This window comes from Ylistrum balloti, unplaced genomic scaffold (genome assembly GCF_031769215.1).
Source record: "Ylistrum balloti isolate Yb309-2 unplaced genomic scaffold, AGI_CSIRO_Ybal_v1 Utg369810, whole genome shotgun sequence".
Taxonomy (NCBI): domain Eukaryota; kingdom Metazoa; phylum Mollusca; class Bivalvia; order Pectinida; family Pectinidae; genus Ylistrum; species Ylistrum balloti.
The window spans coordinates 777,317-804,856 of NW_026781983.1; the positions used below are offsets into that span (position 1 = coordinate 777,317).

Below are 27,540 nucleotides of genomic sequence, written 5' to 3' on the forward strand. Positions count from 1 at the left end.
TCTTTCTTGAAATTGATCAGATTTTACAAAAACTGTGTTTTTATTGTTTGATATAATGTAGTTTATTCCTAGTGTATTGTTTAAAAGTAGGAACAATACGGTTAAAACTTACTTAACATGACGTATACGATATCATATGTTATTCCAATTAATTTGATTACATATTGCTTACCTGAAAACGAACAGGAAATATCAATTTTTCAAGTCACGGATTCTATGTTGTTGTTTTATCTTTTATTTTTTTACCTTTACAAGTCAGATTTACTTTACTTGTAAGCAGCGTTTAGGGGCACAGCTACGTCATTTGTAAAATGATGGTGGTTTAAATTTGCCAACAAAAAAAGAGATACCCTGCCTAAAAACTGTATCAGTTATATTTGCATCAGTATGGATGTCAATTCAAAGTCATTTCATTCTTTTAAATAAACAAAGTTTATGATACTTTTCAAACGACAGGTGTTGCTTTTTCTGAAAATATGTTACTGTTTGGTGACTGTCATCTACAAAATTGCTTCCAATACCATGGCTACCGCGCCGCAGACGCTGCCGTTCCCTGGCGCTTTTTTCCTGTGTTCAGCATTCAATTTGCCGTTTCTGTAAGTTTCGTAGATAAACACGGTGGTTTGAAGACAAGGTACATTGGGTTTGAAAGGCTTGGTACGAAAGTGTAATCATTTTTGTTTGAAAATCATTGTAATATGCAAGAAAGCATCCAACAACATTACGATACTGGGCACATCACTATTATGGGACTCCATTCAGTACAAAATTATATGGTCTTTTGTATCATATAGAAGATTGTAAAAATGTCGACATTTTTATATTTTTTTCGCTCAGACTGATAACTGATTTATAAGACAAAGTGATCCGAAAAGGTAAACGTCTTTGTTTCATTAACGACGTATTTGAGAGTAAAAGTAAGATCGTTAAGGTGATGATGGTGTTCTTCAAATTGTTCCTTCATTTTATTGCACCGACATATTGTTGTGGAAACCAAGTCTTAACCAATCGTTAATAAGTTAATAAATTCTAATTTCTCATGTTCATGTTTGATGGTCCAATAGATTTTTTAAATTGTATTTCATATATTCAATATACAGTTGCTGTATAAGAATTGATAAATATCATTTTCGCATACATTTGAAATATTTTTTAAAGTTTCGTTTGAAGAGAGCAAGCTGAACAAATTATGTTGAAGGTAAAAGAAAAGAAAAATGACATTTGTAGATATAAAAAGAAATTTATTGTGTCAAAGGTGTATAAAACAACCATATACAATCAGAAGTGCAAATAAGTGATACATCAATATATGATGAAACTACACATCGTTGAAAATACATACAACCAGTTTCATGTGTATAATATTCATGAATTCTGTACAATACAGAGAACGTTACAACTGGTCGCCGTTCCAATGATATTTCGTACACAATGTGATATTTATGACAACCGAATAAGAAAGAAATATATTGCGTTGCATGAAATAAACGCCATAGATTGAAGAACAAAAATAAATAAAAAAAGAATAATGGATAGAAATAAATAAGAATAAGAAAATAAACGATAAAATTTTACAATTTTCCATTGGTCGGCTCTTACATGTTTTATTTAAGAAAAGAAACTTTGAAAACACTGCAGCCTTTATCATATAATCAATATCAATGTCAGATACATATACGTAATCCAATTTACCATTTACATTTTGTTTTTCAAATAGTTACAAATATTAGATTTAAAAAATTCTAGAGTGCATTAATGGTTTCATGGTTTTAATGATTTAAATCAGTAATTAGTATACACATAAATTAACGTCACATATCTTTGTTTAAAATCATATGCCTCATATCACCTGGTGTATCATTCTATCTTTTCGTTGGTTTAGATTTCGTGGTCTACAATGTAAACACTGATTTTGTGGATAAATCGTTTAAAATCCTGCAGCACCAAAATTCATATGAACTTTTCATTTGTTTTTTTCTTATTTATTTATTTATTTTTGTTTTTGACATATAAATTTGTGAAGAAAAGTTAACCACAAATTAAAGTAAAACAAAGTCCTCATGAGAAATAATTCTATAACAACACTCCATATCTATGTTTAAGGTCTTTAACATTACCAATCAGTATGAGAAGTACAAAACAGTGGTATAATGCAACGAAATGCATTATTCAGCATATGCAGATTTAATTGATATGCAACAAGTTGTCGTTTTCGTATGCACTTTGCGAGAATATCATGTATTGTTCAGTATAGTCAATCTTATTTTTCTGTCAGTGGCAGCTATACACCAAAATCTGAATCATCTGAAGACACCCGAGGACATGAGATGTAAGGTTTAGAAAATGAAGATATTACTTATTAGTAAGAAAAAACACAGAATGATTTCAAAATGTTATAACTTATTCGAAAGTCAGGTAAGGGCGAGTGTCGTCGATGAAGTAGAAGACGCTTACTATCCTTGAACACCTTGTCTTATTATCCTAGTACTTTTTAAGGTGTCTCCGTGTTTTAATTTAGTTTTATTGAATTTTTGTTCAGATTATGATACAGTTGACATGTTGGTGTTTTCTTGTCGTCTCCATGACGTACCTGCTCTGATATGATCTGGTTAAGATCAAATTATATTTTTATCTATTTATTTAAATAAACATCTATCGTTTTTAATGACGTATTCAGGACTTTTGTTTACAATAATAATAATGATAAAGTGAAGGTTTCTATTGATGTTTTTTTTCTTACGAATGTTATACTACTGTTTGCAATTCAACTGAAACCAGCTATCTCACAGATTGTTGGTTTTGGCAAGAACCACGCCACCCCATTAAGGAACATTAAGATAAGCAGCACAAATAATAAACACGTTTTAATTCAAATTTAAAGTAAGAAACGTTAAACACAGTGAATTTAACTGCATCAAACAACTGATTCATCTTTCTAGGACTCGTCAGTGATGATAAATGCCTAAATTTTGAAGACGAGGGGCTACCAAGAAAAATCCGAAGTAATCGAAACAAATGTGAAAAATCAGATAACAAGGTGCACTTAGGCCATATTTTAACAAATAAGGTTGATTTCATATTTTTTGGTAATTTAAGAAGTCCGTCAAGTAAATGTGTATGTTCTGAAGATATTTCTGTCCATTGAATATCTTTGAGTCCTCAAAAATACAAAAATAAGACTTCATTCAAACGGGTTTCTAACACGGAACAAGTTGTATTCTTGGAAACGAAATATTAAGTCACTCCAGAACATTTACACCATTGTTAGAATAATTTAAAAGGTCAATTTGAAAAAAACAAAATCATCTAAGAACGATATTAATTGTTCAAATGCAAAGGTGTCTCCTATTCAACAACATTTTTGCATAATGAAAATACAATTTGTTTCTTCTAGAAAACGAGATATGCATTTCTCTTAACTTTTGATATGCATAGACAAAATGTCCACTGATTGATTTGTGTAGAAACTGCGTTACGTGGCACCACAAAAGAGATAAAGGTTCGAACAGCAACATGTAAACATTCCATTTAACTTTTTTGTCTGCTTTAATTATGAACAACAATGAAATTTTATAATTCACGATCATATTAAAATTAAAAAAAAAAGAACTGGATATTTTATCAAAAATTCCTGAGATGAGAATTTTCATATGATCTCTTTCATGAATAGTTCATATTGATTTTGTCAAAACATATAAAGAGATATATCTTTTTCCATAGATATAGGAAATCAGTTACCCTCACTCTGACTTAAACAAAATGATATTAATAATGATGTCATATTAGTTATTTGTATGTTTACTACAAACCGATAGTATTATTTTCCTTTCAGTGTATAGATGATATATACATGTAAAATTATCCATTAAAATAACTTATGTTCCCGCTAATATTTATAATATCCAGCTGTTTCCTATGGAATGGAATATCATGTCTTCAATGAATTACATTATCTGTCAAAGTTGCTAGGACAACACTTTGTTGGTATTACTGTCGATAATATAGAATTGGTGACATACATATATGTGTATCTACAATATATACACCTTATCAGCAAGATGTATCGTGTCTTCTACTTAACACATGTAGCATCATATTATATAACTTCACGATCAACTACATAATGTTGGACATGCGCAGGAACCGATATCATATATGAGAAATGTTGGGGCAACAACAAAACCACAATGTGACATCATCATCACCATCATCATCATCATCATCATCATCATCATCATCATCATCATCATCATCATCAGGGACTGGAATGGAGTTCTCTAATGAGATCTGAAAAGAAAATAATAAACTTACACGGAGAATCCTGAAAACATTTGTAGAGAATAAAACCAGGTGTTCCGGAAGAATAAGTGTATTCTGCTTCATTCACTACACCAGCCATTTAAACCTTGGTCAAACAAAATAAGTAATGTCACGTTCTCAAATGAGAACAAAGTATATGATAACGGGACCAACAGACAAACGAACGAGGATCGATCACGCCCAGCTCCATATCGCAGAAAGAAATAGAATACTTCTCAATGAGATTACTATGACGACCGTAAAACTTACAATCTTCAATCTTTTGACATCTTGTGTTTACGAGTTGGTCTGTTAATTGACGACTACTTGCACGAAAACGTAAAAATGGGAACGGGCCCTTGAATATCGAATCAACTGCGCCATGTAAACTTTATAGGTGGGGTTTGCAGGGAGGTTGCGAATAAGAAATGAAAATTTCACAATAGGAAAATAGAAATCACTGCATGCATCATACAACTTCGTGGAAAGCTTTGGGATTTTTGTATGAATATATTTGAGATATATAAGTACTTTGGACCTAGTATTAACTTGGTCAATAGTAATAATGCTACACTATTATTTAAAGGAAAATTGTTTCCCTTTATGAAAGTTTTATTACTGTATACTATTGAATTTTCGTGGGTTTCTGTTATATGAATTTGCATCATGGGTAAACCTAACTATGGATTAGTAAACTGTTAAATCGTCGTAATGAATCGTTAGATCAAGCAATGCCCACGAAAAAAGTATTTTCGAGAGAAACCACGAACGTTGAGACCCACGAAAATATGTCGTTCAGTAAATCTCTATGATTGACACTTACCTCTGTATATGGTACATGGTTTTACGGTCTGTTATCGTACAAATTTAAAACACGATTTCCGCTAAATGTCTACCAACGACATTTTCCTCTATATTCTAAAAAGTCTTTTTACGACTTATATCTGCAAACGACACTCACCTCTGTATTCAATATACCCTCTGCTGTCCTTTTTTGCGTAACGAATAATTTCTTCTACTTCGTCGGGCGCCATTTTGTCACCCATTGTTGTCAGGTACCTTCTGAAGTCCTTCACTGGTATTTTACCTGTCCCTAATTTATCTAGGACCTTAAAAGCCCCTAAAACATCTTCTTCTTCCTCTTCTGTCCGATGACAAATACCACCATGACGAGAGACATATTTCTCCACGTCGGCGTATGTAATCCGTCCGCTAGCTGTAAAATGAATATGTACTTGTCTCATTTTCGTCTGACTTTGGTATATTGATATATTGATCTATTTATCTGTCTTATCTGTGTACTTATTTATTAATTTATATAGACAATACATTACGGTCGTATGAAATGATGTCAAATTAGATTCGAACTTTAAATTGCAGTCAACATTAACATATAAACAAATATAATTTTATGTAGAAAATGTGTTTACAATTAGCATTAGTATTCATAGTACAGTTTTAAAGTTCCACTTCAGAATTGTTTTTAATTTTAGGGCATTAAATTTCACAAACACATCTGTTTTATGTCATTTGAAAGAAGCGAAATGCATAGCTTAGTTTCTCTAAAACATGTTTTTATTCACACCGGTATATAACCAACGACATCTTGAATTGAAGATACGATACAGTTTAAGTAAAATATCTCCCGACAGACTCAGAAAGAAGGGAAAGGTAATCAATTGCGCTACGTGGCATGGTTTTCCTTGTCCAATTAGCAGTATTACTTGTAGTAAATTCACTCACTTAAGTTGTTTAACTACATCAAATTGAGACCAAGGAATGTCTTAAATGAATTCACTTTGCAGTTCTATGCTTACGTCGAACACGCAGACAACGAATGTACAGGAGCATGTTAAAGAGCCTTACAAAAAAACTTTAATACACCCTATTCAATATATACTTGTATAATCATTTCTTTTGTCATTTGTACAATTCATGTTCGGTATAACATGTTGAGTCATGATCATAGGTTCGTACTACGATAACGATAAGGATGTCCTTACCACTGACATCAAGCTCTTGTCGGGCCTCTTCCAAATCTCGTTCCGATGGATTCCAACCCAAGCACCTTAACATAGGACCCAAGTCTCGTGCCGATATTTTACCCTTTCGTGATGTCTTAAACATACCAAAGGCTTGTTGAAGGTCTGGAACAAAAAAGGATACCGTGTACTTGTTTAATTCTGCGAGGTATATATACCGAGATTATTCCGGTTGCTAATTTTTGGAGAGGCTTCCTTGGTCTACTCAGTCTTTAGCCGTAACGAAAAGAGCATGATTTTACATTGAAGGCACATGAATGCATTGTAATGATAATTTTTGTGATTTTATTAATTCTTAAATTAACTGTATATTTCTATTACTGGTAAAGCTTACACATGACCATCCTAGATTTGAAAATGAGATGTCAAAAATTGACGAATGCTGGAGGATTGCAAGTTTATGGACTGGTTCAAGAAGGAATGACAAAAAATCAACTAGCTGCAGGGTTTAGTATCAATCATTCTATTATTTCACGGTTGATACAGCATTTAAACCAAACCCGGTAAGTTGACGGTTCAGGTCTGGGAGACTTCGAAAGTTTATAGATAGATTTCTTGATAGACAAGACGAGCCCAATTCATCACTGCCAACAGGATCAGAAGACGGTAGAATGTGAACGTTTGCCGGAATACTGTCAACATACGTTCAAACAACAGATGGTTTCGCTCTCTCCGACCAGTAAAACGTTTTCTGTTAACATGAAGGCACAAACAAACAAGACTGCAATGGGCACGTGATTACCGGACATGGAATATTCGGATTTGGCGATGGGACACTGTTCTGGTGTCCTTGATTAATGCTTAAGTTGGAAGAAGTACTGTGATCCGATTATTCGCCCGTCAGATGTTCTGTTTCCCGACGTCCATCTCTTGACATAATGGATAACAGTGTAAAACTAAACAGAACTAGACCATTTCAAGATTATTTTCGAAAAATAAAGGATAGAGACTATCTATCCGCCAGCAATATCACTGCACAATTGAGCATGTATGGGACGAACACATATTGAGACATACAGGTAGCATTGATTCAGGAGTTGCGGAAGTTTTCCTAAGCACAAGCTTCTGCGCTTGGTCAATGATATGAGACTACGGGAGCAAGAATTGCAACAAGGGTGTGGTAGATATACTCTATATTGACATTAATTAATCTACTTGATCAAATAACATGTTCTGGATATTTGAAGATAAACCTGTTGATAAGAGGAAGTTAAAATTATTCCTTGCAGACGTTGTGAATGCCTCTTTGAGCACGTCTGCTTAAAATGATACGGCACTTCCGGTTCTATAAATTTCATTCCTTATTAAATGTGTAGCGTTCTGTTAGATGCTTAAAACATTTCTACATATCATGTTGATTTGATGATAATATGTTTATTACAGCGAACAGAATTAAGTACAATCTTCGATATGGGTGATTCCTACCTTAAAGCCAAGTATACATTAATGAAACAAAGCGGGTTATCGCACATCACACAGATAATTCCTTCGCATTTCACTTAGGCGTTCGCGGATGGATCCCCTGCACGGACGTGAAAAAGCATGGATTTTCCTGACTTGGGTTTTTCCGGGTACTCCAACAGTCCTCGCGCATTTGTTGTAAACTAAGTAAAATTAAGTTAAACTGACAAGGTGATGAAACTATGGAAGCCATATGCGGTAATAACCAGATGATTTCTTAGTTGCCAATACCTACACGTATTATCCTTCTCTACTTGAAGACGATGCATAAGGACTGACCTAAGTAGCTATGGTGATCAAAATATACATCGAATATGGAAGTCTACTTTGTGTTTTGATCATATATATGTTATAGGTTGATATTACTTTAACATCTGTATAAAAAAATAGTCACTCAGCGGACAGAGCATGCTTCATCGGCTCAGTTGGCAGAGCCGAGAATTATCACGTCGCAGACCAAGGTTCGATTCATGTCGCGGCGCTTGGCAGGAATGTGTTACATTTGTGGCAACCAGCATTAAGGTTTACTAGACATACACGTGGAAATTGATACAAAACGAAAATGTTCAAAACCCAGATCGTTTACACATATTTGACTGGTAATATAAATAAATCGATTTATGCCATATTATTGTGCTGAACCTTCTTAACAGTAGAAACACTCCAATTTTCAATATTTACAAGCACAAATGAAGCTGCTCACTGGATACCTTAGACCGACCTTGTGTTGTAATATATTGATTAATACCAGTGTAATGTATTATCATTGGGCCAGCCAGCCAGCCAGCTAGCCAGAAAGACAGACAGGCAGACGGACAAACAGACAGACAGATAGATGGAGCGCGAGATGCAATTATCACACATATGAATATTGTTTTGTAGAATTTGTGTTATTATCGGTTTTAAGTAGCAAGGAATAGTATAATTGTAGGCTATTTTGATCTTATCTGTTCTATAGCTGGCTGCATAATATTTATACATGTAAATTGCTGATTGACGTCCCTGGTATAGATTTAAACTTGCCCGACTGCATAAACAAATGAAATTTCTGTTCTTTATTTGTATGTTCATAGAATTTCCCCTCTATCTGCATTAACATTAGTTGTGCGATCACTAGACAACATTTGGAGCAAAGAACTGGAGTCATATATGATTCATGGACTTTTCTATATCTATCGTCAGTAAATGACTTATGTACTTTTGCCTCCATAGATACACAGATCTGCTCTGAAGACCTAATGTCGTCTCCAGGAAGATTAATGGCATGGGTTTTTTCTGATAATTCTTGCAATTTGACGTCTCCTCTGTGACTCCATTATGCATCTTTTCTGGTCTAGGGACTCTACAGTCTGTCCCTACTTCTGTCTATCATTCAGATATCACTCCCTACGTTTTCCCTTGTTTCTGGTCGTTTTCTGTCTTTGTTTGGATGTTTACCTTTAAACTGCTATTGTTTCGTTCCCTCTCAGTCTTGGAATATTGTGTATTTATTTATTATTAAATGCCAGTTATGCTGACATACACATTATCATGAATTCAGACATACATATATATATATTATCATGTGATTAAAAGATGAACAAATGAAAAACAAATTGTGTAGCTGGGCATTTTTAGAGTGTAGAATAAATATCCCACAAACTGTAGTAAAGGCATTAAAGGGATAGGGGGTTGGAGTTGGAAATCTGAATTTAAAATTTTAATTATAACAAGGTATACAAAAACGGGACCAACAGACAAACTAACGAGCATCAAATAGGCTATATTTATGTCACACAAAGAAACATAATATTTTTCAATCAGATCACAATGGCGACCATAAAATAATTTTCATCAACCTGCTTTTTTTTAACCCTTGTGTTACGAGCTTGTCAGTCAGTTGACGACTTCTTACACGAAAATCGTGAAAATGGATACAGGCCCTTAACTAGCGAATCAACTGATATTGAAATTATCACGATTATCATACAGCTTGATGGAAATCTATCCATGGTTTCGTTGTAGGAAAACATCGAGATAAGCAGCTGATGTAGAAGAGTCTATCATGTCCTTGATTTCAGGCTCTAGTGAATATACACCATTGACGTAGTCAATAGATTTCTTGGTATTAAAAATCAAGACGTCATCAATATATCTGAAGATGAAATCAAACGACTTGGCAAGGAGAGGCGCAGTTGGTTCTGATAGGTATGGCAATATCTGTTGGAAGATCTTACCACCAAGATCAAACTTTTAAGCAAATTAATGAAATTTTCCAAGAAGTTGAAACAGCGTTATTTATCGCAAACAGTATGTAATTACCGCCTTGTTCACATCATTCTAAGTGCATGGTCTACTTCTGAGAGTGTGATAAAGAAAATTGAAATATCGATAAACTTGAGTTAATAGTCTTTTAACATTTCTATCAAACACTTTTATAACTTTACTTAAATCAAATTCGTATTTCTCATCACAATAAAGGAACATTACCTTACGACACTTTCAGTCAGGGATTTTATCTTTTATTGCGTGTGTGTGAGGCTGGAATATCTGTAGTTGTATGTATGGGCTGCATAAGATGTAGTTATTAACGCACAATGCGTTATATATATAATGCTTTGGCGTACATAGTTCGATATATATGTATCGAACTATGTACGTCATAGCAATTTTACTCTTCTAAATATAGATGCCATTCCTCTCATTTGATATTAATCATAAAAAAAAAAAAAAAAAAAAAGACAGTTCATCGATGACGTCAGCGTTACATTACAACATCACCGAATCCCGACATAATGGTATCTCCGTACGATCATTTTCCTACAAGGAATCCAATATAATGTTCATATAATGTCTTTGTCCCTTGGTAAGGTCATGTTCATAAAAGGATTCCTGCAGGTACATGTTTTATAATATCTAGTTTCAAAACACCCTACAAATCTAACACTGAATTCAAAATCTTACTCCCCTGTTCACATCAAAACCGGTTTCTATCCTGTTAAATACTGATGTTTGCTCATTTCACGTAACAAACGCTGATTTACTCTCTTTTACCAAAGGAAAATGTTACTTTATGTACTTTTGTTTTCTACTCTATTACCTCGACGACAAAGACATTGCTGTACTATTTAGTAATAATTCCACGCGCTCGTCCAGTTTCATAAACAAGTGACCGCCGATTACGCCCAAACATTTACAGATTTTCTGGTTTCGTAGCGGATGGTTTTTTCATACTTACATCCATTCGAAATATCTGTTGCAGTCTTACTGCATTTATTTGCTCTTCCAAAAATTATATTGCGGGTGTGACATTAATCATTAACTAAGCCTTAAATAGTGCACTGAGCGATAATATTTTTGCATCTTTTTTTTAAAGCACCATCTACATCAGTTTTTTTTTAAATATTCGGCAATCTTTACAAATGTTTGTTAATCAAGACTGTACAATAAAAAATAATAATAATAAAAAAAAAAAAAAAAATGATGACCGCTTTTCAGTACAAACCCACTCCCTTTCGGGACTTTTCTGCTTCTTATATAGCAAAATGCAAGGTTTTAAAAAATCGTTTTAGGGAATTCAATACTCACTAATAACTATGAAAAAATTGAAAATTCGATCAACATATGTATATGAAAAATATTAAAACATAGACCACCTTATTTGTTAATATGTGAACGTCAATTGGCACAATTCTACGCTAATTGGTAAATTAATGCAGATATATATATCTATGATGCATGATTCATTATTCTGGACTGTGAGTTTTACTGCAGTCTGGTTGTAGTACGTTAAGTATCATTATACCAAACACGTGCAAGCTCTCCAGTATTCTGATAAACTCCAGTTTTCATAATTTACACGAACCCTATAGATATTTAAAAGATTCAGCTGTATATAGAACCGCGAAATGTCACAGTGACATAAATAATTTGTATTTATATATTATCGGCATTAATTCCTGTCCACGTTTGACAACACTGTAAATCAATCGTCCCATGTGGCCAGGTTTGTCTCAACTCTATATCTATTTATCGTCAGCCCATAAATATACTAAAAACACATCTATCATCTCATGATTTTTTATGAAAATGCAAAGTTAGACATCAATAATGGTAGTTTTCTCGAGTTTTCTTTGAATAAACACAAAAAAATCAAACAATTTCTAGTAAAAATATTCGTTTGAAAAATAAAATCATTTATAAAAGTTTTTATTTAATCAAACTTTTGAAAATACTTTCATATGATCAATTACCGTTTATCAGCACATTATATGATAAATGTTCTACCTATTGTTCATTATGAAATTCTAAAGCTTTGTCAAGATAACAAAAATAGTTAAATGGAATTTTATCGATTTTTAATAGCTGATGATATAGGTGAGCTTTCGATTGTCTTGTCTAATTAGTCCATGTGCTGTTTCTCTGACAGATTAAACGTCTTACATTATTACGTTTTTTACAATAAATCTAACGATTTTCGAGTTTTCAGGTCCAATGTCAATTACACCGGTCCGTGCATTATTGCACGAAGACTATTCTCATTACTTTCAAGCATGAAATCTATTTCACATAAACTATGTATGTATTTGACAGTATTATGCAATCATGAGGCTCTGAAAGAAAAGAATAACAAGTGTGACAATCGGTAAAGGTCTGTTTCTATAGCAACCATCCAATTTTCAGAGAATTCAAACCGTACTTTAACAAGGAAACAGACAGCATGCTTCAAATCGACATAGTTAAGCTGTAGAGTTACATATTCTGCTTACGAATACAAAGAAACCAGCATCATATGGAACTCCGTGAAGACAATAATCATCGTTACTATAGTGACTGGTGAAACAAATAAATGTTCAATTATTTTTTTTAAAATTGTGGTCGTAGTTAAGGCTTGTGGATATGTTGTTTAAACGAGAGGTGATAACAAAGAATGTCTTCTACAATCAGAAATGTTTTGGAGTTTGTAGCAGAATAGAGTAATATAGTCTTACAAAACAGAGTTACAATGATAGGGAACGTTCACAAGAAGCAAAATGTAAAATGGTGTACATATATATAAATGGTATGGCAATAATGTTAACAATACAATCAAATAAATTGAAAAAGAATACTACTTTACTTATATATAGTGTTGTTGATAATATTTACAAAGTGTAAAATGAACCATGAGATCAGTGAAAGGACGTCCTCCGTAAATAACAATGATTTTATAGTATAATAGATATAGATATATACCTGATAAATCAAATTACTACGCAGGCACATCTTCCTAAACTTTCCATGACTTTGACCTAGCCATGAACTCCAAAACATGTAATCGATCAAAACACCAACCAACAGAATAACATTGTACCAATATGAGATTATCTTATCCATCAATACCGTGGAAACCAATAATGAATTACACTGTATCACACAGCTTTTACGGCCCCCTGTGACTCGCCAGTGATACTACATCATACAGCTTTTACGGCCCCCTGTGACTCGCCAGTGATACTACATCATACAGCTTTTACGGCCCCCTGTGACTCGCCAGTGATACTACATCATACAGCTTTTACGGCCCCCTGTGACTCGCCAGTGATACTACATCATACAGCTGTTTCGTCCCTCTGGGACACGTCAGTGATACTACGTCATACAGCTTTGACGGCCCCCTGTGACTCGCCAGTGATACTACATCTAACAGCTGTTTCGTCCCTCTGGGACCCGACAGTGATGATGCACCATACAGCTGTTTCGTCCCTCTGGGACCCGACAGTGATACTATATCATACTGCTGTTTAGTCCCTCTGAGTCTCAGAAATGATACTACACCACAAAGATGTATGGTCCGTCTGGGACCAGACAGTAATATTACATCATACAGCTGTTTCGTCCCTCTAGGACTCGCAAGAGATGGTAAATCATACAGCTGTTTCGTCCCTCTGGGGCCCGACAGTGATGCTACATCATACATCTGTATCGTCCCTCTGGGACCCGACAGTGATGCTGCACCATACAGCTGTTTTGTCCCTCTGGGACCCGACAGTGATGCTACACCATACAGCTGTTTCGTCCCTCTGGGAACCGACAATGATGCTACATCATACAGCTATTTCGTCCCTCTAGGATTTGCCAGTGATGGTTAATCATACAGCTGTTTCGTCCCTCTGGGACCCGACAGTGATACTACATCATACTGCTGTTTAGTCCTTCTGAGTCCCAGAAATGATACTACACAAAGATGTATGGTCCCTCTGGGACCAGACAGTAATGTTACATCATACAGCTGTTTCGTCCCTCTGGGACCCGACAGTGATGCTACACCATATAGCTGTTTTGTCCCTCTGGGACCCGACAGTGATGCTACATCATATAGCTGTTTCGTCCCTCTGGGACTCGTCAGTGATGCTACATCATACAGCTGTTTTGTCCTTCTGGGACCCGGTAGTGATGCTACATCATACAGCTGTTCCGTCCCTCTGGGACCCGACAGTGATGTAAAAGGACTAAATGCGGACACCTAGGCAGTTACTTGTCATTTACCTAGAGTAGTAAACTTGTTGTTTCGTGTGGAAGGCATTCCTACAACGTGAAATGTGTGTTCAAACTAAAGACAAAATAATGGACTACAGAGTGTTTCATGGCGTGTCTTATTGACCGCAACAATATATTCGGATTAATTTAATCGTTAGAGTATATTCTTTATTTCAGCGAAGTCAGATAAGATGAGAGAAATACTTGTGAACGTACGGTATATTCTATTCCAAGCTTGTACCTAATGCTTGTACGAAGGCTATCAAGATGTACTTAAAATACCCAAAGGTTTATTGATACGATAAAACTATTTTGGTATCAAAACAAGGTATCATTTTCTTATCTTTTCTTCCCTATCGATACGATAAAGCTTATTGTAACGCCTGTTACTTCTGATGGTGTAGAGCAGTTTGATGATTGTTTCTATAAATCTGTATCAGTTCAGACGAGAAGGTTGAATTCCACCAAAATAATGATCAATCTAAACATCAATATTGCTTTTCTTTATTTTATATAAGGTTTGATAAAACGTGCATTTATTCAGTCAGGATTTGAGTTAAAATGACTATAATTATCCTTTTGTCATGATAGTCATGAATGAATAAACAGGAGTTGCTTCCTTTGTATATTATTCTCTTAATCTACCAGCTTAAATATGATTTTCGAGCACGTTTCCTGTGCTTTGTTTTTGAGAGGGTCTTTATTGAATATTCCATAAGTAATGCTATTTCGTGGTGGAAACATCTATAATTCAATCAATGGAATTCATGAAAAGTACTCATTCTATCTAAACGTTATCTTCAATAAGCATGTTAATAAAAAAACAAAAACAAAAACAAAAACAAAAAACAAAGGACACATTTTAGAAGTGTCTACTTTTTCTTCCTCTTTTTCAGTCATTTATACTATGAAATCAACGTGGACTTTCACGTGGTACAAATTGGTGCTGAAATCAAGCAAATGCAAAATTATTTTTTGAATACTTGGAGCAGGAATGGTAACTCCGAAAGCTTGTACCAAGTCAAACATTCAAAACCATTCTTGATTTAGAGCCTTAGATATTTGTTTCTTTACAGTTAATCCAAAACTGCAGAAACATCATTTGCACTTCAATTCCATTGTGTCTTATTAATTGACAGAAATGATTCACTGACCTTACAATTATGTAGTGAATAACAAAATGCCGATAAAAGATAAATTACATGACAGAGTCACGTGTGTATGACTATCGTCATCCGATAAATTTGTTTTGAAATAAGTATTTGCATTGTTGATAGATGTGCATAGACAAGTGACGAAAATTATTGTTGACTATTGATATTGTTGATTAAGAATTCGTTTGCAGATTGGCAGGTGCATTTATAGATTGTTCAATGAGTCTGCTGATAACTTTGGGGCTTCGTTTGGTTCGACGAATCTGCGGATAAAATTGTAGGTGAATGTACTGCTAGGTGAGTCTTCATATTGCTATGACGAGTCATAGTTTGTTCCTTGAGTCTGAAGATTTCTATGGTAGTTACAGATCGTTCTATGGGTCGACTGAGTGCAATGTATAGCTACCACGTGTTTCCTTGGTCGCCAGAGAGAGTTATATATTGCTTCAGGGGTTTGCGCATTGCTATAAGGAGATGCAGTTGGCATCGTCGACTTGCGAATTGCTACGGAAAAAATGAATAAAGATGATATTTTCCTCTTTGTAGGCAATAAGTATCTTTTATCGTTTGTTCTGCCTGCAACGCGCAAGTTTGAAAATGATTGGTGTAGGTCGCGATCGCAACAAGACTTAACCAATAGGTGTGAAATTCTCCCCATTCATCATACATAGACATTGTAACTCGTGCTGAATTATCTCGTCATTTTTAAGAAAAATTGTTTAAAAAAGTCTTAGGTGAAACATCATGACAAAATCATAGGGTGTAAACATTTATTTTGTGCGAAAGACAAAAAAGTCAATAAAATAAGATCTAAATCTAGACACGTCATAACAAGGACACAGGACACCAGTCAAAAGACATAATTCTCTCCTAAATAAGCTTTAGACGAAACTACAATTATTGTGACTTTGAATGTACTAATTACATCCGAGAGGCCGATTAAAATCAAAATCTTCACTTCCGCGAGCCCTATTTTATTTATCAGTAGAACGGATAGTATCCACTGTCATTGAAAATCTTACAGATTCACGTAAATATCTACAATATAAGTGCATTGTAGATTTATACGTTTATTGAACACCTTGTATAGGATTTCCCAGGGAATTTGTGACCTACTTTTAAAACCGACTTATATCGACCTCTTCTGTTTTTGTAAATTTTCGTCGTCTTAATATAGAGTCACCTAAGTTTTACTCTATTAAAAGTTAATTGTTATTAATATTTATTGCGACAGCCTTTGCTGTACATGTTTTTTGATCGTTTAAGTTAATGTATAGTTTTGTTTATGATCTGTAGAAGTAAACAATATAAACGTATTGTACCTTGCCTCTGGTCTTCAGTTAGCTCGATATCGTTGACACTGTAGGACCTCTGTACCTGCAAAACGTATATGATTAATTTTCAGGCAAATATGACGTAGTTTACATGGAAACATAGTATTGGCATATCGCGAAACACACAACGTATTCTAAAAGCATACGCCGTGAGTAATCGAACGTTACAGGCGTGGTATAGTTTGTATTCAATACTGTTCGCTCATTGTATTCAGATTTCCATATCATGTACATGCTTATGTATAGCACAATAGAATATCAGTTAAATAACCACACTTCGTGTGATGAAGTAAGGACAAACCGACGGAATCACTATCAACATTTTCATAAATAAAACGTTTAAACAAATTTGTGTATTTTCAGATGAAAACTATAAAAAAATGTTAATTTCAACTTCACCTCTGTCCTAGTATTGTATTGACATATCAATGCTATTATATAAAAAAATTTACAAGATATCTTTCCCGAATACTATATAAACACTTCAAATTCTACAAATAAGCTGCTTCCACCTCCGTTTCCGCTTCGTTTATCTAATTGTGGTCACAGTAATCTACACCATTTATTACATAATTCAATTTACTTAATTTCCATACATGGTATGTGAAACATCGTCCCTATGATAGTTTCTATGGGATTAAAATTACATGCGTTGATTAAATAAAAGTCCTGTTCCAATTTTGACAATTTGATTCTCCATTCTTCCACCAAACGTTATCGCCCGCACCCAGAATTTGATAACGCTATTTCGGTGTGGCATCTTTTATACTGGTTCCGACAAAATATCCCTACCCTTTGAAAGAATAATTTACATGTTTCAGTGTAGACTTTTATCGTGCGATCAAATTACAGACTCAATCAATGGGCTTCCATGTCTTTGATAAACCTTTTACGTCCTTACCTAAACTACTGAACCGAAGAAATATCCACACCAGAATCGTTATTTAGACTTTCTGTGTATGGGAACACGGCTCGCACGAATATGTCACATAATTGTTCCCTGGGGTTCATTTATGCGCTTCGACGAATTAGGAATTAGCTTGCGTTGATTACTGGGATGGTACAGTTATTTATGACATGAAGGACCCGCCTTCACTTTTACAACAGGAGGCCAATGATATAGGTAGCTAATAAGTAAGCAAATATGAAAAATATCGAATGCAAACTATTTAAAAGTCAAATGTTTGGATATTATTGATATTGTACAAAAAAACACAAATTGAATGGCATATTTGAATGCAAATAGAGACAGTAGAAACTGCATCATACAACTCTTTGGTGCTGCTAATGCACACAATTTTGAAACTTAGGCGTCGATTAAGAAAAAAACTAAATTAATGGAAATAAATCAAAATTTGGTGGTTCATTAGCCCCGTAGTTTTATAAATTTCGTAGATGAACATTTAGTGCATGTATTTAATCTTAAACTTGCCGCTATATATTATCAAGTTTATATCGTTAGAGAGCATACGGCAGTCTTATCAGACAAGGAGAATATTGTTAAACAATTGAAAGGATCGCGAGCAAGTTTTTCATATTTATATCACGAGAAAGGATATTTCAATCAAATTGTGATAATGTCGCCATGTCGCCTTTCATATTGTAAAACAAATGTTAAATGTATTTGTATCACATTATTTTCATCGTGAAGGTCAACCTTTTGTAAAATTCAATTTAAAATGTTTCAAATATTTATTGTCTTTTATCATACTACACCAATTTTTTTTTCAATTAAACATTATATAACCGATACATAACATCATACATCGTCACAATTGGTAAAATAATTCCGTACAATTGCAACATGAATAACCTAAGCATTGAAACGTTCATATATATGTAAAAATATACTAAGACATAAGTATGAAATATATGGTATATCGACGAAGATACACCATTTCTCAATAATGCTCATTCTAACATTGATAAATCAAATGGGTTCATTTGATAGAATAAAGGAAATTGCGAGTTTGGTTTAAGATCCTAAATATATGGTTTGATTCCTATTCTGAGATCAAGGACTCTACTGTGATGTCTCGATAACGCCCCTGGATAAAACATTATATTGCAAATACTTTGAATAGCCAATAGTGAGTCTCCCATATTGTGTTTAGTGAGATTACCACCTGCTGCTAAAAATTTTTAAAAAATTAAATAAACTCCGCCTCAATATCACCAAGAACGTCAACTAAGTAAACATATTTAATGAAATTTTAAGTTAAAGTCAAATTTTATACCGACGTGGTAAAGGCAATTATAGTTCAGTATGTGGCAATGTTCACACAGTATCCTTTCTAAACGTAAAAGAAAAAATGGACCAAGGTTTTATGAATGTTTGGAATTTTCACTTCCTTGATTATGATCTAGGTCACTCGAAGTGCTTCTACACTTTCTTTTACTGCAAAAGACCTGTAACAAAGCCAACTTCATCCATTATAAAATGATTCCACGAAGTAGACACAAGGAACTGCTTTTCTGAATCCAGTAGTGTTCTCTTCTCTGTTATTATCAAAAAGTTATCATAACAGAATGGAGAAAAATGTCTCTGTCTATAGTATAGGATTTGTTCGAGACCCCGACTTGTTCGTGATAACGAAGGTTGTCAACATAATTAGGAAGGTAGTTATCATTAAAACAACCTTCATAGTGACTGCTTAATCTAACAATATCTTGACGGAAAATATTTTCGAGAGGAAGCTGTCACTGTGATGCTGATAGATGGTTACCTTAGGGGAAACAAATTAGTCTCAGAAACACTTCTCTTCGGCTTCACAGGCAATAACTGTTCTCGAAAGTGATGGCAGTGCTATGACGTGCAAATCCTCACGGTACGTAATTTTCTTAAACTTGGTATTAATTTCTTTAAAAGGAAACAATTACATTTCCTTAGTGGTTTCGCTATGTTATTCCATTATGCTCTAGCTGTAGTTTTCTTTGCTCAATTGTCATTGATTTTTGTCCGAGCTCGACCAACAAGTCTGACAAATTGACTTTCGAAAGTAAGCTTGTCTATGTTATTTCTGAGATGTTGGTTTTTTACAGGCGAAGATTTTGGAACACAAATGACATTATATTGACACGGCAATTCTCTAATTTTCGCCTTCATTCAGTCAGTGGCACTGGATGAGCATTTGGTCAAATAAGTTTCTCAAGCCAATCCCGAATCTGATTACCCTAAATCGAAACAGCGGCTAAATGGAAATCTGGAGTTATATTAAGGAATTTTATAAGTTCCGTCAACGTTCGATACTTGACCTAGGAATACTCATTTAGGTTAATGATTGATCTTGCTGTACCCAAGACCATCTGACCACTTGACCAATTACTATCTTTGGTTGTAAGAGATAATTACCACCACAAATGGTATAGGGTGACATAGATAGCTTACAGAGGTGAACAACTTATTCATTTCTCTGTCTTTTCTCTCTATGGTTCTATTATACAGGATTGCAGAAAGCGGAAACAAAAGTCAACCTTTCATGAAGATAAATACAATATTGATGCATATTGCATCGATTTGGAGCTGCATTATTGCATGCAGGTATTGATGGCGTTGTGTGTAATTTGTGTACTGTTATTCATCCTTTAGATCTAGAATATTACTATAATGTTTCGGAGACCCAATAATTGTCATACCTTTTTGTAGTGAATCATAATCTCAAGGTTTAGTGAACACGTAGTATGTCGTATCTCCCAGCGTGATGATTTCAGTTTCTAGAATATTATATTCCTGCTGTAAACTTGTCGGGGTTGATTCAGTTTACAAGGGTTTGTATCCAGTATCACAATTTCACTTCATGATGTCGACAGAAGAACAGTGTTTCGTGATATGCTGGTTCAAGAAGAATATGGGCAATTATTATGTTAGTCATAATGATCGTATTGGATGATATTCTAATTCCCTGTGTGATAATATCTGGTGGTTTCGTTCTTCCTTACCTTCGGCTCATTGGAGAACGTGACATCACGTACTTGGATTTGCCAAATTGTGCATATTATATATATTGCATTCATTATGTATCGCGAAACACAATCGTGTTGAAAAAACATCAAGAAAATATCAACATGGCAGCATAATCAGAATCCAAACACAAATTCCATAAAACAAGGACAAAATATGAACAAAAGGAAGATTTACACAAAAACTCCTGAAAAAGTACAAGGAGAATAAGACCAGGTGTTCCGGTAGAGTAAGCGTCTTCTGCTTCATCGACAACACCCGCCATGCAAACCGTGGTCAATTCAAATAAATGGTGTTGTTCTCAATTGAGAACAACACATACAACAAGGAAACCAAAAGGCAAACTAACGGACATCAAATACATCCAGATTAATGTCTCACACAAAATGAGAATATTTCTCAATGGCGACCTTAAAACCTCCCCATTATTTTCATCAACCTGCATCTGTTGAACCCTTGTGTTATATTGACATTCTGTGTTGTCCGTCAGTTGAAGACTTCTTACACAAAAATCGTGATAATGGGAACATGCACTTGGATATAAAATCAACTGTAAATACCATAGGTTTATTGCTATCCAGGAATGGAAAAACCACAAGAAGGAAATTTAAAACGTTACGTTTATCATACATCCTGATGGAAGGCTGACCATGTTGGTTTGGTTGTAGAAATGATCGAGATAAGCAGCTGATGTATGTGTGTCGTATCTTTGATTTCCAGTTCTAGTGGATCAATATTTCATCTAGGTCTTAAAAAATTAATTGGCTTTTTCATATTAGGAGCTATAAGTAGGTCAGAAGTAAGCTGGTTTATTCTTAACTGCTTCGACAAATGAGTAGGACGCGTTTGTTATTGAGCAATTAAGAGTGTGCGAGAATTGTGACTATGACTCGATGTACTTAAAAATAATCGATAACTGTGAGTTAATGAGTAGATTTTCATACAACGATAGGTAATACACGTCATCTCGGAATATTGCTTTGGTCACATTATAAACGATATCTCTCTCCCGTGATAACATACCTATCTATGTCTGTATCTAAAGCCAAATCCAACTTGATATTTATACACTTTAGTTGTATATATAACTTTAAATGAAGTGACTAAACCTTGGGTTGGCATTATTGACATTCTGTGTTGTCAGTAATATCAATGCTTTCACTTCATTGGGTTATAATTTTAGATAAATTCAACAAACAAAGGTTTGCATAAATAATAACAAGTTCCCACGATTGTCTATATATGTGTCTTTACAGCAATATTTCACAATTCCCTACATTCGTATCTAAAGAAAAATAGGTCATCACCACTATATATATATGTATATCGTGATATCACCACACCTGTCTATATATGTATCTGCAGAATGATTATTTGTAGAATAATAAGTCACCACGCCTGTCTATATATGTATCTGTAGAATGATAAGTCACCACGCCTGTGTACATATGTATCTGTAGAATAATAAGTCACCACGCCTGTGTACATATGTATCTGTAGAATAATAAGTCACCACGCCTGTCTACATATGTATCTGTAGAATAATAATAAGTCACCACGCCTGTGTACATATGTATCTGTAGAATAATAAGTCACCACGCCTGTGTACATATGTATCTGTAGAATAATAAGTCACCACGCCTGTGTACATATGTATCTGTAGAATAATAAGTCACCACGCCTGTATACATATGTATCTGTAGAATAATAAGTCACCACGCCTGTGTACATATGTATCTGTAGAATAATAAGTCACCACGCCTGTCTACATATGTATCTGTAGAATAATAAGTCACCACGCCTGTCTACATATGTATCTTTAGAATAATAAGTCACCACGCCTGTCTACATATGTATCTGTAGAATAATAAGTCACCACGCCTGTGTACATATGTATCTGTAGAATAATAAGTCACCACGCCTGTCTACATATGTATCTGTAGAATAATAAGTCACCACGCCTGTGTACATATGTATCTGTAGAATAATAAGTCACCACGCCTGTCTACATACGTATCTGTAGAATAATAAGTCACCACGTCATAATGTATCTGTAGAATAATAAGTCACCACGCCTGTGTACATATGTATCTGTAGAATAATAAGTCACCACGCCCACATATGTATCCTGTCACCATACATATGTATCTGTAGAATAATAAGTCACATACATATGTATCTGTAGAATAATAAGTCACCACGCCTGTGTACATATGTATCTGTAGAATAATAAGTCACCACGCCTGTGTACATATGTATCTGTAGAATAATAAGTCACCACGCCTGTGTGTCTGTAGAATAATAAGTCACCACGCCTGTGTACATATGTATCTGTAGAATAATAAGTCACCACGCCTGTGTACATATGTATCTGTAGAATAATAAGTCACCACGCCTGTGTACATATGTATAATGTATCTGTAGTCACCACGCCTGTGTACATATGTATCTGTAGAATAATAAGTCACCACGCCTGTGTACATATGTATCTGTAGAATAATAAGTCACCACGCCTGTGTACATATGTATCTGTAGAATAATAAGTCACCACGCCTGTGTACATATGTATCTGTAGAATAATAAGTCACCACGCCTGTGTACATATGTATCTGTAGAATAATAAGTCACCACGCCTGTTTACATATGTATCTGTAGAATAATAAGTCACCACGCCTGTGTACATATGTATCTATGTATCTGTAGAATAATAAGTCACCACGCCTGTGTACATATGTATCTGTAGAATAATAAGTCACCACGACTCAATACAGAGTTAAGAATAGATTAATAAGTCACCACGCCTGTGTACATATGTATAATAAGTCACATATGTATCTGTAGTAAGTCACCACGCCTGTGTACATATGTATCTGTAGAATAATAAGTCACCACGCCTGTGTACATATGTATCTGTAGAATAATAAGTCACCACGCCTGTGTACATATGTATCTGTAGAATAATAAGTCACCACGCCTGTGTACATATGTATCTGTAGAATAATAAGTCACCACGCCTGTGTACATATGTATCTGTAGAATAATAAGTCACCACGCCTGTGTACATATGTATCTGTAGAATAATAAGTCACCACGCCTGTGTACATATGTATCTGTAGAATAATAAGTCACCACGCCTGTGTACATATGTATCTGTAGAATAATAAGTCACCACGCCTGTGTACATATGTATCTGTAGAATAATAAGTCACCACGCCTGTGTACATATGTATCTGTAGAATAATAAGTCACCACGCCTGTGTACATATGTATCTGTAGAATAATAAGTCACCACGCCTGTGTACATATGTATCTGTAGAATAATAAGTCACCACGCCTGTGTACATATGTATCTGTAGAATAATAAGTCACCACGCCTGTGTACATATGTATCTGTAGAATAATAAGTCACCACGCCTGTGTACATATGTATCTGTAGAATAATAAGTCACCACGCCTGTGTACATATGTATCTGTAGAACACTCAGTCACCACGGCTTTGGTCTTATTTATGTGTTGTATAATTAGTCACCACGCCTGTGTACATATGTATCTGTAGAATAATAAGTCACCACGCCTGTGTACATATGTATCTGTAGAATAATAAGTCACCACGCCTGTGTACATATGTATCTGTAGAATAATAAGTCACCACGCCTGTGTACATATGTATCTGTAGAATAATAAGTCACCACGCCTGTGTACATATGTCTCTGTAGAATAATAAGTCACCACGCCTGTGTACATATGTATCTGTAGAATAATAAGTCACCACGCCTGTGTACATATGTATCTGTAGAATAATAAGTCACCACGCCTGTGTACATATGTATCTTTAGAATAATAAGTCACCACGCCTGTCTACATATGTATCTGTAGAATAATAAGTCACCACGCCTGTGTACATATGTATCTGTAGAATAATAAGTCACCACGCCTGTCTACATATGTATCTGTAGAATAATAAGTCACCACGCCTGTCTACATATGTATCTTTAGAATAATAAGTCACCACGCCTGTCTACATATGTATCTACATATGTAGAATAATGTCACCACGCCTGTGTAAGTCACCACGCCTGTCTACATATGTATCTTTAGAATAATAAGTCACCACGCCTGTCTACATATGTATCTTTAGAATAATAAGTCACCACGCCTGTCTACATATGTATCTTTAGAATAATAAGTCACCACGCCTGTCTACATATGTATCTGTAGAATAATAAGTCACCACGCCTGTCTACATATGTATCTGTAGAATAATAAGTCACCACGCCTGTCTACATATGTATCTGTAGAATAATAAGTCACCACGCCTGTGTACATATGTATCTTTAGAATAATAAGTCACCACGCCTGTCTGTATATGTATCTTTAGAATAATAAGTCACCACGCCTGTGTACATATGTATCTGTAGAATAATAAGTCACCACCGCTGTCATATATGTATATCTACAACACGACTGTCTACATAGGTATTCATCGGAATCCAAACTACCAACTATGTAAGAGTAGAGCATTAAAACATCATGACTGTTTATATTTGTATCTTAATAACACCAATTCAGTACGACTGTTTATATTTGTATATATAGAGCTTCATGTCACACATTACAAACATACTCAGAAGATATGACTATTAACAGTGTCAGTTTGCTTACTAACTTGTATTATTGTATAAATAGACATCAATAGAAAATGAAGTAAACATATTACTTCCTTTCAGTTTATATCCTAGGTGACGGTTTCCAGATCTGTTCACCTCTAAATGTCTAGTTTACTATTTAATTTTCTGTATCTGCTTTTTTGTTATCAGGATTTGGTTTCTCTACATGTATAACTGAATCCTATACATACAATACATTGAATGATAGAGGACTATTACATATAGCGTGAGGTCGTCGAATTTTATGTTTATTGCAAAATAGGGAAAATACATATACAAATACAGCCGCCATAAAGTTTTATTTAGTTCTGAGTTTAGAAATGACTAAATGGTCTCCAACCTGTTGTCTTTATGTCTCCAAGTTCCCTAAGTAAGGACAATTTCTAGTCTTTCAACTTTGATAGGGATGTTTGTACGAAGAGATTGTTATAACATGGCTGGCTGAGTATATTTCCCGATTTACATGCGTCTTTAATGAAAGTCATTCAGAAATTCTAAATACTTGTTTACATTGTCTTGATTTTTTCTATGTAAAGGAAAATGACGCTATATCTTTCCATGACTTGACCAGTGACATAAAGCAGTGTTTAATTGCTGCTCCTGTATATTAAACGTGTACCCGGTGACAAAGAAGCAACACAGTCAACATTTTTCAATCCTATGTTTGAGCAAAAGATATCTAAGAATTTCAAAACAAACAAATATTTCCCTTGTATTCAATATACATTATTTTGCAATAAATAATAAAAAGCTAAACCGTATGTTCTTCAGTTAATACAAATCTGTTCAACAATTTCAAAACAAAAACATCATGCTTCCAAATGGAAAAAGTATTTTAAACTGTTCATGAAATTTTGGTATTTCTGGATAAAATATTGATATGACAATATCTAGGTTAATATTCTTTCGAAATTGTGCAACAAAGTTCCTTTTAAATTAGACAAATGTTTCGTTATAATTTCTGTGCAAATTAAACATAAATCAAAATATCAGTATAAACGTTATATATCCAAAATTTGTTTTCTTCAAAATCATCAAAATGAGGATTTCGTTTGGTCTTAATCATGAACATTTGTCCATTCAAGTGAAAGGCTTTCCATGTTTCATAAAATTTTCTATTCATAAAGAAATTAACAGAACAATGTCCATGGTATAGCCTGAATTGTCACTATATACTAATTGTTTCACACATTTCCCCAAGGTATTGCTGAACATTCGAAATAAACTCCATATACATAAAAGTATTTCTAATATTGTAGAGACATTTATGTTATGCTTTGTTCTATCAATTCTATTTAGCTTGTAAGAAATTACTTAATTACGTTCAAGAACACCTGAAAATGGATATGGCTATCCCAAGATGAACACTTGAACATTAACAGTATCACACTGCCCTTTACTATAACGGATATGTTGAAATTAATTCTTATTTATCATTAATAAGCAATTATTTACCATTAGGAATTCATTACACGACATATATCTAGCATGACCAATACAACTCCAGATCAAATATAAACCTAATGTACTTTATAAGTCAATAGATTTCTATTTCCGAAATAGTCCATGGACTAATATTTTCACTTTTTCCATTTTTTTCTTTTGTCCTTTTGTCTAATCAATATCATCTAAATTTATCAATATACTTACATCTATCGGTAACATGTATACGCAATAATACTTACTCTTTGAGCCATCACATTTCGGTTCCTTATCGGTGAAGACGCACGTCTTGTGGAAACAATCATGTGCTTCATGATTCGGACAGCCCCTCGCATACCACTGTAATCGATACAGGAATATATATAAGTACCTGCTAATCGCACCTCAAGTTCAAGTCTACTCCTTGTTTGTTTTTTGGCCTTCTACTTTGTATAAAGTTGTTTTGGAAAATCAACACTGTCATCCGTGAACGTCATATGATTTTTTTTAAAGTTTAGTTCTTAAAAATCACAAATTTCTCCGTCTTGAAATAATGAAATGTCGATATTTAAGACAAGGTTAACAAATGGTCCACTTTTTTCGTGAATTGAATAATTCAATTTATATTTCCTGTGTTTCCTTTCACACTTCCGCAAAACAGAAATGGTTGATTTTTACTTGTGATTGATGCACTTGTTTGCC

At 34.3% G+C, this 27,540-nt stretch overlaps 1 protein-coding gene across 1 annotated transcript; it reads right to left on the reverse strand.

Annotated features, from left to right (window-relative positions):
- Positions 1 to 4,255: 4,255 nt before the first annotated feature.
- Positions 4,256 to 27,194, reverse strand: LOC132544802 (calmodulin-like). The gene is made up of 5 exons (XM_060208449.1): positions 27,102 to 27,194; positions 16,777 to 16,831; positions 6,303 to 6,446; positions 5,261 to 5,515; positions 4,256 to 4,287 (listed from the first exon to the last, which is right to left on the reverse strand). Exons 1-5 carry the CDS (start codon positions 27,192 to 27,194, stop codon positions 4,256 to 4,258), a joined length of 579 nt encoding a protein of 192 aa, XP_060064432.1.
- Between the last annotated feature and the right edge of the window lie 346 nt (positions 27,195 to 27,540).